The sequence below is a fragment of the Gekko japonicus genome, unplaced genomic scaffold (genome assembly GCF_001447785.1).
Source record: "Gekko japonicus isolate JY-2015 unplaced genomic scaffold, Gekko_japonicus_V1.1 scaffold2423, whole genome shotgun sequence".
Lineage (NCBI taxonomy): Eukaryota > Metazoa > Chordata > Lepidosauria > Squamata > Gekkonidae > Gekko > Gekko japonicus.
In genome coordinates this window covers 190,311-205,366 of record NW_015169858.1, presented here as the reverse complement: position 1 = coordinate 205,366, position 15,056 = coordinate 190,311, and the positions used below count along the sequence as shown (strand labels likewise).

Sequence of the window (15,056 nt, the reverse complement as noted above, 5' to 3'; positions counted from 1 at the left end):
AGAAAGAAAGAAAGAAAGAAAGAAAGAAAGAAAGAAAGAAAGAAAGAGATGAGAAGAATCATGCTGAGTCAGTTTCTGCCCCATCCTTGGCATGTCTTCATAGAAATCAGTTCCCATGAACACATGAAGCTGCCTGCCTACTACTGAACGAGTTCATTGGTCCATCAAAGTCAGTATTGTCTACTCAGACCAGCAGCAGCTTTCCAGAGTCTCAGGTGGAGGTCTTTCTTATCACCGACCCACCCCAACCCTTCCAACTGGAGTTGTTGGGGATTGAACTTGGGACCTTCTGCATGCTAAGCAGATGCTCTGCCACTGGCCCATAGCCTCTACCCAACCAAAATGGACACAGGTTTGAAGGTGGCCTTCTACTGCATCAGACCAACAAGGTCAATATTGTCTATCCAGACAGGCAGCAGCTCTCCAGGGTCTTCCCCATCACCTGCCGCCAGATCTTTTAAATGGAGACGCCGGGGATTGAACCTGGGACCATCTGCATGCCAAGCAGATGCTCTGCCACGGAGCCACAGCCTCTTCCCCTAGGGTCTTTTCCCCCATGGATTTCACCGGGGCTTATCCACATAACATAGAAGCATTTTAAAAATTGTTCTCATGTTTCGACGGTTAACGGCATTGGGGTGCTGAACTGGGTGGAAAGGTGGTGTGACACATTTCAGTATAATAAATAAATGAATATAGGGGCAGCAAAATTAGATGGTGACCAGTGTTCCCTCTAAGCTGAGTTAGTGCGATCTAGCTCACAGTTTTTTAGCCTCCGGCTCACACATTTTTGCCTTAGCTCAGGAAGGAGGGCTCCAGAGCAAACTAATTGATGCAGTAGCCAAATCACTCGCTCACAACATGAATGCCAGTCGCTCACAAAGTAGAATATTTGCTCACAGGACTCCACAGCTTAGAGGGAGCATTGATGGTGACATTCCAAGTCCCTAGAACAGGATGTACCACTTCAAACTGGGAGGGGAAAGTCACATTTCTTATTGCTCTGGCATATATATTTTTTTAAAAAACCTGCCTTGCAGGCTATATATATTAGCACAGCAAGGAGACCAGCTCTTCACATGCCGTGCTAGTTTTTGGTGGGGAATTATTCATGTGGAAGAAGGTTGGGAAATGTACATGAGAACATAAGGAGATCTCCGCTGGCTCAGGCCAGTGGTCCATCTAGTCCAGCATCCTGTCTCGCACGGTGGCCAACCAGTCCCTCTGGAGGGCCACAATGGAGCAGAGAGGCCGAGGCCTTCCCCTGATGTTGCCTCCTGGCTCTGGGATTCAGAGGATTAGTGCCTCTGAATGTGGAGGTTTCCCTCAGTCACCATGGCCAGTAGCCACTGACGGACTTCTCCTCCATGAATCTATCTGATCTCCTTTTAAAGCTGTTCCTTTCTGCGGCCATCACTACGTCCTCTGGCTGAAAATCCCACTCTCTGCGTAAACAGATATTTCCTTTTGTCCAACCTCAACCTACTGGCCGTCAGCTTCATTGGATGCCCTCAAGGTCTAGTATTTTGGGAGAGAGATAAAAAGTTCTCCTGGCCTCCAACCCATGCGTAATTTTATAAATCTCTATTACGTCCAATGTTCCCTCTAAGCTGAGTGAGTGTGAGCCAGCTCACAGTTTTTTAACCTCCGGCTCACACTTTTTTGTCCTGGCTCGGGGAAGGAGGGCTCCAGAGCAAACTAATTTGTACAGTAGCCAAATTGCTCGCTCACCACTTTAAGGCCAGTAGCTCACAAAGTAGAATTTTTGCTCACAGGACTCCACAGCTTAGAGGGAACATACCCCTTAGTCATCTCTTTTCTAAACTGAAAAGTCCCCGACTCTTCGGCCTTTCCTCATAGGGAAGGTGTAACCCCTCCCGTGGAAGCTGTCATGGTAGCTGTCCAGTCTACCCCGCCTTCTGCTCTGTGTCTTGGTCAAGTATGTCATCCGACAGCCCTGATTCTCTTTCCTGAGGACCAGAGTGGTACAGTGCTGAGACGTGGGCCCCCAACTTGGTTCTTGTGTGAGTGTCATCCACACTTTTCTTGGTGGCCACCAAGTGTTTTTAGAAAGTGGGTGTGCAACGAAGGACACTTGCCTAGCAGAGCTTTTGATTGGCCATTGGAGCGCTGTCTGCCTGTGTAGATTTAAATAATGCAAATTGCTGTGGCAGTTGCCACACCGCAGGGTTGGTTTTATTCTCTCTCCTCTTTCCCAATGTAATTTAAAAAAAATTCCCCTTGTCCCGTGTACTTGGGCCTCCACCGTTATGTAGCTCCACCAGTGTGTGGCTCCACCATTCACTTGGGCCTCCACCGGGCTCTGTCTCTTGGGGCACCCACTATCTTGTCTGGCTGGGAATCGGTTAAATATTTTAATCCAGGGGTGTCAAACTTAAGGCCCGCGGGCCAGCCCTGGCCCATCCTGGGCTCTTATGCAGCCCGCGAGCAACTGGTGCAAGGGAGGGAACAGGAGACTTCTCGGGGGGGAGCAGGGGGAGTAAGTCCACTCGTGGCTGCAGCAGGGTGGAACAGCTTTGTCTACAGCAGTCAAGCAGCGTGGGAGCGTCTGCCCAGGGCTGCATTGCTGGCTCTCCAGGTGGGTTTTCCTTTGCACCCCCCTCCCAGCCCACGAGGCCTTGCAGTGAGTACACAGCAACTCGGAGCTTACCAGCTGCTGCCCTTTATACAGTCTATATCTCCAGTACCCGGCATTACATTTTATGGCACGCGTGGCCCGGTCCGACAAAGCGACATTTAGGTCAGATCCGGCCCTCGTAACAAATGAGCTTGACGCCTCTGTTTTCATCGATCGTCTGCTTAGGAATCAGTTTAAACACCACAGCACCAAAACCTCCTTATACATCAATATACAGTAGGGTTGCCAGCTTCAAGTTGGGAAATACCTGGAAATTACGGGGGGCGGAGCCTGCGGAGGGCGGAGCTTGGGGAGGGGAGGGGCTTCAGTGCGGTATAAGGCTATAGAGTCTACCTTCCAGGGTGGTCATTTTCTCCAGGTGAACTGATCTCTGTCACCTGGAGATCAGTTGGGAATAGTGGGAGTTCTCCAGCCATCCTAACATACACACACACATAGAGAGAGGGAGGGAGAGACAGAAAGAGAGAGAGAGAGAGAGACAGAGACAGGAGGGGGTTGGACTAGATGGCCTATTGGGCCCCTTCTGTTCCAACACTACAACTCAAACACTTCTTGTTACAGGGAAAGACCCACATTGTTGTTTTCATTCCCCGTTACACCCAAAAAAAACCCAAAAAACCCATCTGAAAAGAACCCACCAAAGGTCATTTCGGGGGGGAACGCGGGGGAACGCAGTTCCCCCAAGTGAGGTGCAGGGGGGCGGGGCACATGACGAAGCCCCACCCCCTGCTTCCGGCTGCCCCGCTTCCAGCCCTCATTCAGCCAGGAGGAGGCAGGAGAAGAGGGAGGGTAAGTTGCTTCCTCCCCGCCTCTCCCCACCCCTGCCTGCCTGGGGCCAGGCAGGGCCTTGGCGGGGCTTCCTTGCACTCCCGCTGGCCTTGCAGGTCCACTGCCGGGTCCCTGATGTCAGGGGGTGTGGCATATGCTAATGAGTTATGCTAATGAGTTCCCCTAGCTCTTTTTCTACGAAATGACCCCTGGAACCCATATCTGCCTTAGAACAACATGGGATCAATGCTAAGCGGGTCTTGGCGTGCGGAAGGTCCCAGGTTCAATCCCCGGTGTCTCCAGCTAAAAGGACCAGGCAGGAGGTGATGTGAAAGGCCTCAGCCTGAGACCTTGGAGAGCTTCTGCCAGTCTGAGTAGACAAGACTGACCCGGATGGACCAAGGGTCTGATTCGGTATAAGGCAAATTTGTGTGTTTCGATTTGGGCTTGTGAACTAAAAAGGCGGAGAACCACTGACTTATAGTATACTGTCTAGCATGCTAAACGAGGAATGCTTGACCATTAGTATTAGGGTTGTGGCCAGTTTTCCCTCTAAGCTGAGTTGGTGTGAGCTAGCTCACCGTTTTTTAGCTTCCGGCTCACACATTTTTGTCTTAGTTCAGGAAGGAGGGCTCCAGAGCAAACTGATTGATGCAGTAGCCAAATCGCTCGCTCACAACTTTAATGCCAGTAGCTCCCAAAGCAGAATTTTTGCTCACAAGACTCCACAGCTTAGAGGGAACACTGGTTGCGACCTCTGTGTTGGGAAACTCCCGGATATTTGGGGGTGGAGCCCAAAGAGGGCGGGGTTTGAGGAGGGGAGGGACCTCAGCAAGGTATCATGCCACCGAGTCTGCCCTCCAAAGCAGCCATTTCCTCCAGGAGAACTGAACTCCATCAAGGGGGTGGAGTTTGGCTCAGTGGAAGAGCTCCCGCTCAGCATGCAGAAGGTCCCAGGTTCAATCCCCGGCATCTTCAGCTAAAACTGATCCAGGCAGTAGGTGATGGGAAAGACCTCCGCTTGAGACCCTAGAGAGCAGCTGCCAGTCTGAGTTGGAAAGACTTTGATGGACCGAGGGTCTGATTCAGTAGAAGGCAGCTTAATGTATAAGGGTTGGTATAGAAGAGACCAGTTGTAATTCCTGGAGGTCTCCAGGTCCCACCTGGAGTTTATGCAAAAGTATATAGCACTGTGTATAATAGATGTATGTTCAAGGTAGATCAATTTTGTGCTTTTTCTTTTTTCATTTTTCTATGCTATTATATACAGGGGTCATTTCCTGCAGGAGCGCACAGGAGCGGAGCTCCGGCAGTAAAGAGCCCAGGGGGCGGGCACATGCAACAAGCCCTGCCCCCTGCTCCCAGCAGCCCTCAGTCAGAGCAAGAAGCAGCCAGGTAAGCTGCAGAGCCCCTCCCAGCCCCCTGGTCCAAAACATTCCAGTGGCACCTTTAAGACCAAGTTTTATTCAGGTACGAGCTCTCCCTCCTCTGCGAGGACAGATCTGCACGTTCCCCCCCCCCTTCCAATAGCTAGCAATCCAAAACAGTCCAGTGGAGCCTGAGCAGTGGGTGTTGCCTTCTGACACACTTCCGGTGATGTCAGGGGGTGTGGCATATGCAAATAAGTTGTGCTAATGAGTTATGCTAATGAGCTCCTGCACCTCTTTTTCTACTAAATGACCCCTGATTATCTAAATATTGGTGTCAAGTTTTATATATATATATATATATATATATATATATATATATATATATATATATCAAAAAACAAAATACTGTATTCAAAACGGGTACATTACTAGAGTCCCGTGGAATTAGTGATTGTGTTACGGACAAGGTGCCGTCTGAATATTTGAACAGAATGTAAACCTGCACTCTGATGTTTTGTTTGGGTGAAACCTATTCTTGGTCACATTTGACACTAGTATTTATATAACAGTATAGAAAAAGAAAAAGAAGAAAAAGAAAAAGCACAACGTTGATCTACCTTGAACAGACATCTGTTCTAGGCAAAGGTTTCCCTTGCTCGAAAGCCAGTCGAATCCGACTCTAGGGATGCGGTGCTCATCTCCGTTTCCAAGCCAAAGAGCCAGCGCTGTCCGAAGACGTTTCCATGGTCATGTGGCCGGTATGACTACATGCCGAGGCACACAGAATGCTGTTACCTTCCCACCGAAGTGGTACCTATTTATCTACTTGCAATTTCTCGCTTTCGAACGGCTCGGTTGGCAGGAACTGGGGCCAGAGATGGGAGCTCACTCCGTCACACAGCACTCGGGTCTCGAACTACTGAACTACCGACCTTCCGGTCTGCAGTTCAGCGTCTTAACCCCTTGAGCCACCGCAGCCCATTCATCTCTTACACACGGTGCTATATACTTTTGCATATCTTCCTAACACTGTGACCCTCCGTTTTTGTATTTCCCACCAGGAAGTTGGCAAACCTAATTTACCATCCACTGCATCTCTCTCTCTCTCTCTCTCATGTGTTATTTCATACATATGAATACTATGAAACACTTAGAAGATTTTGAGCACATGTCTTGAAACCGACCAATAGACAGTATCTGTAAAACTCACGCTTTTGCTTCCAGCCTTACCGTCTAAGGACGCCTCCGAGGAGCGAGGCGTTCAAACATTCGGGCGGAGAGAGGCGCCGTTGAACTTCCCCCACCGTCACTTTGTACTTGGACGTGGAACTGAGCAGGGACAGGCGCCCTGGGACCGAGCAGAACACTTCTCCCGTGTTCACCGACATGCCTCCCAGGAAGCCATCTTTGTTCATCATCAGGGAAGTAACGGATTTCGGAGGAACCGGAACTGGAGAGACAGAAAAGTGTAGCGGAGAGAAGGTTGACCATTTGTGCTCTTTTACTCGTTTTTGTTCATACCCCGGGGACCCAAGCGTGACATCATTCCCCTCTCTCCCATTTTCTCCTCGCAACAACCCTGTGAGGTGGCTTAGGTTGAGAGAGCGTGACTGGCCCAAGGTCACCCAGCAAGCTTCAATGGCAATGTGGCAATTCAAACCTGGGTCTCCTGGATAACAGTCTGATCCACTATACCACTCCGACTCTGTTAAATACCAGGTTCTGGACACATTGCAGCGATCGGCTCTAGTTTATTTAGTGATTTCAGGAACACAACAAGGAGACCCAACAGGGTTTGAGCATGCAAACACCACACCCCACACAAACACACTCCCAGGGATAGGCTATTTACATTACACTGCTTATCTATAGGTCAATTCCAGGATCCTGGTCAGCTATTGTTCTTGGGGAGCAAGCTCGCCCAGTTCAAGGTCCACATTCAGAGATGGCTCAGGCTCAATACATAACAGACTGTCAATGAAAGTATGTGCTATTATTCCTCTCTAAATCAGACACTGGCAAACCCCAAGGCAGCATACAGACCCTCAGTCTTGTTTCTGCTGATGCATGTCAGCTTTCCTAACATGGTCCTGATCAGTGTTCCCTCTAAGATGAGTTAGTGTGAGCTAGCTCACAATTTTTTGGCCTCTGGCTCACACATTTTTGTCTTAGCTCAGGAAGGATGGCACCAGAGCAAACTAATTTATGCAGTAGCCAAATCGCTAGCTCACAACTTTAATGCCAATAGCCCACAAAGTAAAAATTTTGCTCACAAGACTTCACAGCTTAGAGGGAACATTGGTCCTGATGCAATCCCACCCTTGAAGCGAAGGGTGGCTTCTATTCCCCACCATCACCATGATAGAGGAATAACAGAGCTCCGGAGAATTCCCAGGAGAGGCATCAGACTTTAGAGACATGTACAGCCCGGTACTACCCAGGATGGCTCAGAAGGAAATTCCCCCAATGGCTTCCCAAGTTCAGCCTCTCTGCAGACGGTTGTATGGGGAGTCTATCAAAGGGCTGCTTCTTAGATCATCTCGGTACTTTAGCGGCCACTTCCTCATGGCTAGACCCAGTTTTATATTGGCAACAGATGAAACAGAAAGAACCAATCCAATTCCAACCTTACCTCAGAGGTGTGGGAGCTAATTACGGGTTATCCTTTTCCTGGTGGTTCTGCCACAAGAGACCTCCCGAGTCGAATAGGACCGTCCATGACACAGATGTGGTCCCCTTTCAGAACTGCTTTTCGATCTTTATATATGTATATATGGTGCTGTCAAGAGAGCCAGTCTGGTGTCGTGGTTACGAGCGCGGACTCTAATCTGGGCGAACCAAGTCGGATTCCCCACTCCTCCACAAGCAGCTGCTGGTGTGACCTTGGGTCAGTCACAAGCAATGCTCCCTCTAAGCCAGCGGTTCTCAACCTGTGGGTCGCAACCCCTTTGGGGGTTGAACGACCCTTTCACAGGGGTCACCAAAGACTATCGGAAAACACAAATTTTCGATGGTCTTAGGATAGGGCTCCCAAGTCTCGCCAAGTCGCGATTCATAACAGTAGCAAAATTACAGTGATGAAGTAGCAACGAAAATAATGTTACGGTTGGGGGCAGAGGTCATTTCGGGGGGGATCGCAGGGGATCGTAGTTCCCCCGGGTGAGGGGCAGGGGGTGGGGCACACGACGAAGCCCCGCCCCTTCTTCCGGCTGCCCCCTTCTTCCAGCCTCATTCTGTTGCAGAAGGAGGAAGAAGCAGGAGGGTAAGTTGGCATCCTCCCCCTCTGCCTGGCCGAGGCCACTCCATGTGGCCTCCGCAAGGACTCCCAGCCCCATCCAGGAGCTTCCCCGAGGTAGCTGTGTTAGTCTGTTGCTGCAAAATAGTCCAAGAGTTCAAATAGCACCTTTAAGACTAACCTTTAAGACTAAGACTAACTGAGGTGGGTGTGGCCTTATGACACACTTCTGGTGATGTCAGGGGGTGTGGCATATGCTAATGAGTTATGCTAATGAGTTCCCCTAGCTCTTTTTCTACGAAACGACCCCTGGTTGGGGGTCACCACAACATGAGGAACTGTATTAAAGGGTTGCGGCATTGGGAAGGTTGAGAACCACTGCTCTAAGCTGTGGAGTCTTGTGAGCAAAACTTCTATTTTGTGAGCCACTGGCATTAAAGTTGTGAGCGAGCCATTTGGCTGTTGTATCAGTTAGTTTGCTCTGGAGCCCTCCTTTCTGAGCTGAGACAACAATGTGTGAGCCGGAGGCTAAAAAACAGTGAGCTAGCTCACACTAACTCAGCTTAGAGGGAACACTGGTCACAAGTTCTCTCAGAGCTGTTCTCCCCAGAGCAGTTCTCAAAAGAGCTCTCTCAGCCCCACCTACCTCACAGGCAGTCTGTGTTGGGGAGGGGAAGGGAAAGGAGATTGGAAGCCACCCCGAGAGTCCTTCAGGTAGTGAAGGACGGGGTATAAATCAAATCTCCTCCTCCACCACCACCTCCTCCTCCTCTTCTTCTTCCGACAACCCCTTATGAGGTTTTCAAGGCAAGAGAAGTGGAGAGGTGGGTGGCCATTGCCTACCTCAGCATAGCAGACCCGGATATCCTTGGTGGTTTCCCATCTGAGTACTAACCAGGGCTGACCCCGCTTAATTCCCATGACCTGGAGAGATCGAGCCAGCCAGAACCATCCAGATCTTTATATCTCTGCTCTTTGCAGGAGGGATCCAAGGAGATTGGGCCTAGCTAGAGCTACCAGCTCCGGGTTGGGAAATACCTGGACATTTGAGGGGTGGAGCCTAAGGAGGGCAAGATTTGGGGACGGGAGGGACTTCGGTGGGGTATAATGCCAGCGTCCACCCTCCGAAGCAGCCACTTTCTCCTGGGGAACTGATCTTGGTCGCCGGGAGAGCAGCCGTAATAGCAGGAGGTCTCCAGGTGCCACCTGGAGAATGGCAACAATAGGCCTAGGGGAAACAATGGGCCCAAGGTCATCCAGGGAGATTCTGTGGAAGAGAACCATCCAGATCCTAGTTCAAGGCTCTAACCACTACACCGCACTGGTTCGTTTCCAACATGATGTCTGAAGAGCCAATATCACAATGCCCCTATATAAATCAATGGTGAGACCTCATTTGGAATACTGTGTGCAGTTCTGGTCACCACAACTTAAAAAGGATATTATAGCTTTGGAAAAAGTGCAGAAAAGGGCAACTCGAATGATAAAAGGGTTGGAACACTTTCCCTATGAGGAAAGGTTAAGGCGCTTAGGGCTCTTTAGCTTGGAGAAAAGATGACTGAGCGGTGACATGATCGAGGTTTACAAGATTATGCATGGGAAAGAGCAGGTAGAGAAAGAGGTACTTTTCTCCCTTTCTCACAATACAAGAACTCGTGGGCACTCCATGAAATTGCTGAGTGGTCGGGTTAGAACGGATAAAAGGAAGTCCTTCTTCACCTAAAGAGTGATTAACACATGGAATTCACTGCCACAGGAAGTGGTGGTGGCTACAAGCATGGACAGCTTCAAAAGGGAATTAGATAGGCATATGGAGCAGAGGTCCATCAGTGGCTATTAGCCACAAGGTATAGATAGGGGCTCTGGGGCAAGTGATGCTCTGTCTTCTTGGTGCTTGGGGGGGGGGGTCAACAGTGGGAGGGCTTCTAATGTCCTGGCCCCACTGGTGGACCTCCTGATGACACCTGGTATTTCTGGCCACTGTGACAGAGTGTTGGACTGGATGGGCCTTTGGCCTGATCCAACATTGGCGTCTCTTATGTTCTTATGTTCTTAAGAGCTAGCCCTGACCTGGATAGCCCAGGCTACCCCGATCTCGTCAGTTTTCAGAAGCTAAGCAGGGTCGGCCCTGGCTAGTATTTGGATGGGTGACCTCCAAGGAATACCAGGGGCATGATGCAGAGGCCAGCAATGGCAAACCACCTCTAAAAGGTCCCTTGCCTTAAAAACAAAGTCTAGCTTGCCACCTAGTGGTGCATCTAAAAGAGCTAAAACTTCTGGCTGCCAGACAGTCTTAGGATCTCCTGGCTATACTACACACACACTGCCATACAATAATTATTAATTAGTATCTGAAGAGCTAGGGAACATTACAAAGTATGTTATCACAGCTCCTTCTCGCTGTTCCCATTTCAGGGAGGTGCCACAACTCACATGATGTCATATATTGGGCATCTATGTCCACACTGCTAAGGACAGTGAATGCTATCAAATTTAACAATTAAGGGGCAGTAAATACTGTCAAATTTAACAATAAGATGAAGAGAAGAGATTGGATTTTTACCCCGCCCTTCACTACCCAAAGGAGTCTCAGAGCGGCTTACAATCTCCTTCCCTTCCCCTCTTGACCACAGACACCCTGTGAGGTAGGTGGGGCTGAGAGAGCTCTTTCAAGAACTGCCCTTGAGAGAACAGCTCTGAAAGAGGAACTTTCTGGCACAGTTCCTGTAACCTCTGCATCAGAGGAGAGGATATTGCCCTTGCCTGCCTCTGCATTGCAATCACAGACTTTCTTTTTTTATTATTATATTCTCAGAAAAAAGGTAGACTACAGAAGAGAAAAGCGGATGGGGAAAACTATAACTTCATCAGGTTTGCCAAATATATGAATTGTTACGTACCACAAGATCAAATATATTACCAAATATATTACATATTAGAAGCAGAGATTAAAACAATACTACAAAATTTGGGGGTAGATTCTCTCTTTAAAGAATAAACAAGAACTTTCCGAAGGGCAGCAATAATCTATTAGCGATAACAGAAATTACATCTTTAACAACTGAATAAACTTCGATGCTAAAATAGAATCACTGTAAAATCCTTAACATTGTCTTAAATATTTATCCAAATCTAAATTTTATTCCTGCTAATTATTTAATTACTAGTGGAATACAGAATCAAGTATTATGACCCTGGACATTCTTGACGGTCTCCCATCCAAGCACTGACCAGCTCTGACCTTGCTTAGCTTCTGAGATCTGATAAGAGCAGGCCGTCCAGGTCACGCCAATAATAATATAATACTTATTATAATTATTTTTAATAATAATCAGGGGTCATTTCCTGCAGGAGCGCACAGGAGCGGAGCTCCGGCAGTAAAGAGCCCAGGGGGCGGGCACATGCAACAAGCTCCACCCCCTGCTCCCAGCAGCCCTCAGTCAGAGGAAGAAGCAGCCAGGTAAGCTGCAGAGCTCCCCCCAGCGCAAAACAGTCCAGTGGCACCTTTAAGACCAAGTTTTATTCAGGTCCAAGCTCTCCCTCCTCTGCGAGGACAGATCTGCACGATCCCCCCCCCCCAATAGCTAGCCATCCAAAACAGTCCAGTTTAGCCTGAGTGGTGGGTGTTGCCTTCTGACACACTTCCGGTGATGTCAGGGGGTGTGGCATATGCAAACGAGTTATGCTAATAAGTTATGCTAATGAGCTCCTGCACCTCTTTTTCTACGAAATGACCCCTGATAATAATATAATACTTATTATAATGATGCTCCTGCAGAGTGCAGGGGGTTGGACTAGATGACCAGCAAGGTCCCTTCCAACTCTAACATTCTATGATTCTATGATTTTTAGTATTCATTTCTATGCAATTCCACCTTTGGAAATTCAGCAGCTGGGTAACTTTGCTTTGGCTAGCTTGATGTACAGTAAAAGAGAGCTTTAAAATTAAAAAAACCAACAATCTACCTAAGAACTGTTGAAAGAATTATTTGATTTTGTTGTTGTTGTTGTTGAAAGAATTATTTGATAATCGAAGCCTAATAACCAGGGCTTTTTCTTTTCTTCTTTCTTGGAAACAAAGTGCCAGAACTCTCAAGAGGGAAATAAAGTTTTCAATCTGTATACCGAAAACTCACAAACTTCTACACATTTCATAAAGAATTTTATCAGAGAGGTTCTGGAACTCTGTTCCGGCACATTCCCCCCGGGGGTGGGGGGGAAGCCCTGCTAATAACAAAGCCCAGTTGGCTTGTTCTGACTCCGGCATATCCCAGATTGTGAAACTGAATGCAATACGACAGCCTTCAAAGATCTTCTCCGACCGGTTGAAATAACGAGGCTCGATTTAAGAGAATTCAAATAAATCTACTCGCTCTGCTTGGGTTGGTGGTGGTGGTGGGGAAAATGGAAGCAATTTCCTTGCAACGTGAACTGTGTTTACAAATGAACTCAAATAGCTCCTCGGTGTACAGCGTAACTTATGATTTACAATGGGAGCGCTGATCAATCAACCAGCCCCCTTAATTTATACCAAGCCTGGCTGCCTTTTCCCCCTAGTTGTTTCATTTGCTGCCAGTAATTGATAACAAACCATACTTTAGGTTATTTTATGCAGGAGTTAATAAGAGCTGACAGTTGCTACCACGATTTACTGTTTCCTTGAGATTATAGCAACCATTTTTTTTTAACCTTCATAGACAAAGACATCTTTGCATTCCAGAATCTGTTATTCCCCAATAGGAAGGAGAGAAACCTGAATTCTACATACCTGCCCTGCAGGTAGTAATAGAAAGTTGGATAGTAAAGCCACATTCTATTACTACCTGGAGGGCACGCATGTTGAATCGACATAGTTGGCAGATCTAAACACTGTGTACTCTAGGTTTCCCCCCAAACGGTTACATGAATCTGGACGCTTCTGCCTATGTGGTGTTACTTCTGATTACAGTGCTTCTCTGTTGTTTTATTCAGATGTCCCAGAACCTCATCCATATCATGGGGAGGAAGATTTTGGGGTTTTTTGCTTTTTTTTGACAGTCGAAATCTTCCACCGTGAACCTCCTCCCTGCAGACTGAAGCGTCTGGCCGGGAGACAGAATCCTGGCTTGAGAAGAAAGTCACACACACACCATGACACCAGACCCATTGCTGTCGATAGACTGTCACACAGACTTGTCCGTCATGCCATGAGCCCAAAGCAAAAAACCTCTGGGTCAAAGTAACCTGTCAAGCAAACCAGGCGTGCGGCTCTTCAAAATATTTTCTATGGACCTGATTCAAGTTAAGAGACAGCGAGATGACAACAGCTAGACTGCTTGGGCCCTCGCCTGGGCGGCCCAGGTGAGCCAGATCTCATCAGATCTTGGGAGACCACCAAGGAAACACAGAGGCAGAGAATGGCAAACCCACCTCTGCTCATCTCATCTCTGTCCTAAACCTGGGTGGCCCAAGCTAGCCCAATTTCATCAGATCTTGCAACTAAGCAGGGTCGGCCCTGGTTAGCATTTGGAAGGGAACTCACCAAGGAAAAGCAGGGTTGCTACGCAGAGGCAGGCAATGGCAAATAAGCCCTCCTAGTTTCTTTCCCTGATCTGCTTGGCTCAGGCTAGCCTGATCTTGTCAGATCTCGGAAGCTAAGCAGGGTCAGACCTGGTTGGTATTTGGATGGGAGACCACCAAGGAAGCCCAGGGTTGCTATGCAGAGGCAGGCCATGGCAAACAAGCCCTCCTAGTTTCTTTCCCTGATCTGCTTTGGCTCAGGCTAGCCTGATCTTGTCAGATCTTGGAAGCTAAGCAAGGTCAGACCTGGTTGGTATTTGGATGGGAGACCATCAAGGAAGCCCAGGGTTGCTGTGCAGAGGCAGGCAATGGCAAAACACCTCTGCCCTGACCTGGATGGCCCAGGCTAGCCCGGTCTCATCAGATCTCAGAAGCTAAGCCAGGTCGACCCTGGTGAGTACTTGGATGGGAGACCACCAGGGACGTCCAGGGTTGCTACGCAGAGGCAGGCAATGTTGCTGTTGTTCATTAAGGGCATCAGCCCCTTTGGGAAAACAGGGGAGGGGAGGCCCAGCATTGGAGCAGGCAGGCGTGGGTGTGTGTATGTAGGCTGCCCATGCATCACTATTTTAGGGAGCTTTTAAATCCCAGCTCTATTGGAAGAGTTTGATCCATGACACTATCTGGGGGAAACTGTCGATTAAAAACATATTGACTCATACACGAGTCCCACCGGGGTGAAGTTATGCATTTTGGCTTTCAAGTAAACATGCTGGAAAGAGGCTGTAATGCTTAAAAAGGAAGGTGATGGGGCAGAAGTTGCTTGCTCTAGCGTGGTGGTGGTGGAGGAGAAGAAAAGCAGGTTTTTCTATCCAACTTTTCTCTACCCTAAGGAGTCTCAAAGCAGCTTCCCTTCCTCTCCCCCCAACAGACACCTTGTGAGGCAGGTGGAGCTCAGAGAGTTCTGAGAGAGTCCTGAGAGAGTCCTGAGGTGGAGCTCAGAGAGTCCTGAGGCGGAGCTCAGAGAGTCCTCAACGAGTCCCCAGAGAGTCCTGAAGTGGAGCTCAGAGAGTCCTCAACGAGTCCTCAGAGAGTCCTAAGGTGGAGCTCAGAGAGTCCTGAGAGAGTCCTCAGAGAGTCCTCAGAGAGTCCTGAGGTGGAGCTCAGAGAGTCCTCAGAGAGTCCTCAGAGAGTCCTGAGGTGGATCTCAGAGAGTCCTGAGAGAGTCCTCAGAGAGTCCTGAGAGAGTCCTGAGGTGGAGCTCAGAGAGTCCTCAGAGAGTCCTCAGAGAGTCCTGAGGTGGAGCTCAGAGAGTCCTCAGAGAGTCCTCAGAGAGTCCTGAGGTGGATCTCAGAGAGTCCTGAGAGAGTCCTCAGAGAGTCCTGAGAGAGTCCTGAGGTGGACCTCAGAGAGTCCTGAGAGAGTCCTGAGGTGGAGCTCAGAGAGTCCTCAGAGAGTCCTGAGGTGGAGCTCAGAGAGTCCTGAGAGAGTCCTCAGAGAGTCCTAAGGTGGAGCTCAGAGAGTC

At 48.8% G+C, this 15,056-nt stretch overlaps 1 protein-coding gene across 7 annotated transcripts in view; it reads right to left on the bottom strand.

Annotated features, from left to right (window-relative positions):
• TFAP2B (transcription factor AP-2 beta (activating enhancer binding protein 2 beta)) overlaps positions 1-15,056 on the bottom strand; it is a 113,886-nt gene that overhangs the window by 38,524 nt on the left and 60,306 nt on the right. For all 7 annotated transcript variants that reach the window (XM_015417394.1, XM_015417396.1, XM_015417398.1 and 4 more), the window contains exon 4: positions 6,028-6,247. In XM_015417394.1, coding sequence (XP_015272880.1) covers positions 6,028-6,247 — 220 coding nt within the window. The remainder of the gene's footprint in view (positions 1-6,027; positions 6,248-15,056) is intronic.